At 36.4% G+C, this 5,439-nt stretch overlaps 1 protein-coding gene across 2 annotated transcripts; it reads right to left on the bottom strand.

Annotated features, from left to right (window-relative positions):
• Positions 1-599: 599 nt before the first annotated feature.
• Positions 600-5,003, bottom strand: Ermn (ermin). 2 transcript variants are annotated; one of them, XM_048344284.1, is made up of 3 exons: positions 4,763-5,003; positions 3,832-3,924; positions 600-1,117 (listed from the first exon to the last, which is right to left on the bottom strand). In XM_048344284.1, exons 1-3 carry the CDS (start codon positions 5,001-5,003, stop codon positions 600-602), a joined length of 852 nt encoding a protein of 283 aa, XP_048200241.1. The 2 variants fall into 2 exon arrangements, with proteins under 2 accessions (XP_048200241.1, XP_048200242.1); XM_048344285.1 differs by having other exon boundaries at positions 3,832-3,864.
• Between the last annotated feature and the right edge of the window lie 436 nt (positions 5,004-5,439).

The following is a 5,439-nucleotide window of genomic DNA, read 5'->3' as shown; positions in this document are numbered from 1 at the left end:
ATTAAGCAAACAGAATTCTCCGGATTAGCAATTACTCAGCCTCTGTAGTAAGCAAATTCAATGAATGGTGATACCTAGGAAGAAGGTCTAGGGCATTAATATATGTCAAGGAGAAACACTGAATATTTTTTGGTCGTAGGACAGCCACAGCATTTAAGAAAGTTTATTGCTAGAATCTGTAAGAACCATGTTTAAAAGGAGGAATTATTTAAACCAAGCCTTCTATAACCTCAATGTACAGAAAGGTATCAAAGGAAATATGAGTCATTTCTAATAGACTCCCTCGTGTTTGATGTTTACCTTTCCCAGAATTGCTAACTTTGAAGCCAAATTATATCAGAGTCCCCATGGGTGCTGACACATTCATTTTATTTTATAGTGCTGTATTAATCGTTGTTAAAAGCAAATGCCCAAGAATGCATCTAAAGTTTTTCCATGTGAGCATATCAGAATAAGTTTTGTCTAAGGTTATTCTCACATTTATCTACAGAGAAGAACAGTAAGCTCATGCATCTTTCCATAATAGATAATGATTTATCTGAGAACAATTGAATTAGCTTTTACTCTAGGGATATGAGATTTTCTCAGCTCCAGTAAGTTTATAAATGCATCATAGACTCAAATTCATCAATTCTTTGTTTGGTATTCCCTTTCCTGATTTTGCGATAGGATATTGTGTTGTATCTAGAGTAAGCATTTCTGGAGATATCGCCTTTCTTTGCTAGCATTGGCTGCTCATCAGGTGTGGCAGGTTGGGAACTGGGGCTGCTCAGTGGGGAGTCCTCACTCATGTCACCCTCCTCCTTCATTTGAGAGCCTTCCTCATGTTTTTTCTTAAACTCTATTACTCGAACTTCATCTTCATCATCATTGCAATCCTCCACCTCATCATCATGAGTTTCTGCATTCCATACCTCTTGCTCTTCATAGTGTTTAGATTGCAATATGTCAACTTGGTTAGGTTTCCGAAATCCCAGCCATTCAATTTCTGTTGCCTGAGGAGCTTTGTTTTCCTGATCCTCATCTACCTCTTCAAGAGGTTGTTCAGCAATACTTTCCCTCAGGCGGCTTCTTTCCTGGGTACTGCTGATGAGAGGAATCTTCTCCCATGGTTGACCTACAGAAAAATCAGTTGGTCATTGAACTGTGCTGAAGTTCCAGAGTTATGAAGCTCAATGGTATAATTCTCTTAATTCTTTAACGGAACAATTGTTTTCCAACTAGTGTTTTATGGGATGTGATTCAACTTATTAGTACATTATTAGTACATTCCATAGAATCAAATATGCTTCATAGTAAATTCATCCTGAAAATAAGTTGCACAGTATAATTAAATAAGCAACTTCAAAATGTATCTACGATTTTTTAAAGCTAATGAATATTTTAAATCATCCAGAAAAGCCTTCATCCAACCTCATTTAGCCATGGGCCTTTACTGTTGTGAAGTACTATGTATAGTACAGTTAGTATTCCCTGAGACAAACTTATAAATACTGTCTAGCTTATCATAACTGGATGTGTGCATATGTATAATAAAATATCTGGGCCTATCTCCTTTACACAGACATCTCTCAAGGAAAATTAGAGTAATACCTCAGGGTGAAAGGCTTTCTTCCAACTGTTCATGTCTGGTCACATTCAGATAACAAGCTTGGCATTTAACATTGTGTTTCTAACAATGCTCATAAAGTAATCAGATATAGAAGGAAGAGACCATGTGCTTGCAGCTAGGGTACCTAGCCCACCAAAGTGTGCACAAAATGGTCTAACATCTGCATATGGTTTCTAGAGAGCCTAGATCTAGAAACCTTGTTGGGTTCCTAGCCATATAATGTCTACTGTTTCACATATATCGTACATGACAACTGATTAGCCAGAAGTCATTTGGATAGCAAATAGTAGTGACTTTTGAAAACTTTTATGTGTTGCTATCATCACTTTTGAAACAGCTATGTCATACCCAACTGCTTCACTGAGCTGCCTACTAAGAATGAATTCCAAAACAACAGAAGTTGCTTTCCGAGCTTTCACCCCTAAGAGGCTGAAATTTCCTACAGCCTATGATACACATGCCTGAGCAATGCTTTCTGGATTCGGTGGCTCACCAGACCAGGGCTTACCATTCCCCTTCAGCACTACAAGAGTCTATATAAACAAGACGAAAGGCAACAGTTCTCATTGTCTTTCCCGTCCCCAAGTTTTCACTCTCCCTGAAAAATGAACACATTTGCATCCAAAGTTTTTAGTTTTCTTTTCATTTTTTGTTTTTTTTTGGTAAATCTAGAAATCAAATTTTAAAAGTAGAGCAATAGAAATAAAGATGAATTATCATACCATATTGCTTCTATATGTTGCTGTAAGTTTACTGGTATCCAGTCAATATTCTTTTCACAAAAATCTACATTAGAATGTTTTTTTATATATAAAGGTTTGTTTTGTTTTGTTTTTATCCACAAGAATCAAAGAAACTGATCATTTTGTTCATATTCATGACTCAGGCAGAGAATTGTCATGAATGAAATTACTCCTTGAATTTAAATTATAGTTTTTGCTCAATATTTTTAGCATCTTTATACTTTTCAATCCAGGAACATTCTCTGAGGATTTTATAGCTGCTTGTCATTGTGAAAATAAAAGATACCAAAAATCTGTCCCGCTATCAGAAAGGAAAAGCACATGCTACATCAAAAAACACAAAAGGATTGAAGAAAGGAAAAATTCACTGGTGAGACCATCTGGTCTTAAAAAAAAAGGTTGTCTCATTCTCCTTTTGATCAAAATATAAGATTCTAGAAAAATGGTGTTTATAGTGGGTCTCCTGATCAGAAATTTGAAAGGGGCTCTAAATGGAATGCTGTAATTTCCCCCACCCTTTGGAGGAACTGTTACATTGGAAGCAGAAAAATTAGAACAATAAGTTATTTGGTTTATTTTATAAGCTTTAAAGTATTATAAATTATTTCTAGCTGTTGCTTGTGGTCCTTTCCTTTAATGTGTAGCCACTGGCCAGGAGACAGTCTAAGAGTTAGCTAAGCAAAAAGAGAAACCCAGGAAGCTGGGTTTAACATCTCATATTTTATGTAACATTCTCATTTTCAACCAGTAGTTTCTTCTATGATTTGCTTGTTATGGTCCAAAATTAAATTTACTAGGTCTAACAAACAGACTTCAGTTTTGAGATAAGCCATTTAAAGCTGTGGGAGAGAGAGGGAATGATTAATTAATAGATTTTATTCTGTACTTATTTGGAGACTGCTTAAACATAAGTGTCTTCACAGAAGAACTGCCTAAAGGGCCTTGTATCACTTAGTCTATTGGCTTTATTTGAAATTTAATATAGAACTTCAATGTGCTTGTTATTCTCATATTCACTTTAAGAATACAATTAAAGCTATCTTCATCACTGAGAGCTTTCTTTAACAAGAAGCAGATAAACATCTTATATTACAAGCCTGGAACTTTTCCATAGAATGAATCTTAAGCTGTTTGTCAAAAGTAAACTTTTAGAATAAACATTTTTCTATGTACTTGACACAGATTTGGAGACACACATTTTGTATTAAAAAGTTGAATTAATGGACTAACTTTCAAGAGAAAGCTATTACACTGGTAGGCCAATCAGTTATGCCAATGTGGGCAATTTTAGCCTTAGGCTATCTGAACTGCTATAGAACCAAGCAAAATTTACGACTTACTTATCTGCCTGGAGATTCTGAAGTTATTGCCCAGAATGTTTTTCATGCACACTCATGCAACATCTCATGCACAATCACAAGTTTGCATCATATCCAATCAAACAATCTGTTTCTAGAGAACTCTATCTCCTGCTACCTTCTCTGAATGTCATTTCCTCAGCACTTGTTTCTTGGAGAGAAAGATCAGTGATGGCTTTATGAACAATGAAGAGATTCTCCTCTGGGTTTTCTGAGAAAGAAAATACAAGTATAACATTTAAAACCATCATAATTAAAAGGCTTACAGATGATCAAGGTAGAGTGTAGATTTCTCATTTTAATGATGAATTCTTTTGGCTCTCCTGATTCTTCTTTAATTCATTTCATGTATTTATTTAATACTTATTTTCTCTATTTACCTCTCTCCTTTAACATTTGTAGATGCAGAGGTGTAAATTCAGATATGTACAGAAGATACTAAATTTGGAATTTTCCTCAAAGTTATATCGAGCCTCCCATATAATGATGAATAACAGTAGTTAATATTTAACCAACATTTAGAAATTTTTGCAACAAATGCACAAATAAAGCTGCAATTATTTCTGCCATATTCTAGTGAAAGAGAAATGTTTTTGTTTTTTTGTTTTGTTTTTTTTTTGGTCAGTCCTGGGCTTGGACTCAGGGCCTGAGCACTGTCCCTGGCTTCTTTTTGCTCAAGGCTAGCACTCTGCCACTTGAGCCACAGCGCCACTTCTGGCCATTTTCTGTATATGTGGTGCTGGGGAATCGAACCCAGGGCCTCATGTATATGAGGCAGACACTCTTGCCACTAGGCCATATCCCCAGCCCTGAAAGAGAAATCTTAAGGAAACAAAATTGTTTAGGATCGAAGAGCTCCCAAGTAGATATTCCTGGTTTTATCAGACACAGAGGTTTAGTCCTTGTCATTTGCAGTTCTAGTAGAATACAGTGCTACATTTCTTTGGTATCCAGATTATTCCTATTAAAACAGTTTACAAAAATATAATATTCTTATGTGAGTTCATAAATCAAACCAAAAAACGTGAGGAGAAAAGGAAATATTTTACCTTTTACAATCTTCTCATCCATGCACCAACTTGTCAATGTGTGCCCTGGTGATTTTCCACTTTGTTCCTGATTTCCTTCTGTGCATAAATCTTCAGAACTGGAATCCCCCCTGTAGAATGGTGGGGTCTTATCCACATCAGTCATTTCCTCATTGATTTTACTGGCGATTTGTTGACCATGTTCGGGGATTCTATTCCCATTACATTTTGCCTCCTTCAAGGTCCCTGAAACCTCTGTCATGATGGACACTGACTGGACTCAGATTTGAAGAGAGCTTCCACGGAAATGAGTTAGCAGATCTCGAATAAGATGCCTCCTCTGGCCTTCAAGTGCGGATCTACAAGTCCTATTCTAGAAACACAAATTATCTTCTTTGGTACATAACAAGAACCCTTTTCGGAGAGAGTCCAGACAATGCTTAGAATAAATGGAATAGGATTTGTCAGAATTGCCAACAGACCATAAGCAAGAATCCAGCCAATCAACACCTCCTTTACTGCTCAGTAGTCCCCTTGCAGAATTAATGGCACCCTTTGATTTACATAAACAAACAATCTGAAGCAATCAGGCTTTTGTGTGGGCATGTAGAGGGGGACTTTCAGCTTGTCAGTCCCCCTCTGGGAACAGAGATTTTTGTCCCTTTCCATAATGGCCCATTGTAATTTTCCTTGTAACA

The sequence above is a fragment of the Perognathus longimembris genome, chromosome 4 (assembly GCF_023159225.1).
Source record: "Perognathus longimembris pacificus isolate PPM17 chromosome 4, ASM2315922v1, whole genome shotgun sequence".
In the NCBI taxonomy this organism is placed as follows: Eukaryota; Metazoa; Chordata; class Mammalia; order Rodentia; family Heteromyidae; genus Perognathus; species Perognathus longimembris.
Note: the sequence above shows the minus strand (reverse complement) of the source record. Positions and strands in the feature narration are given on the sequence as shown.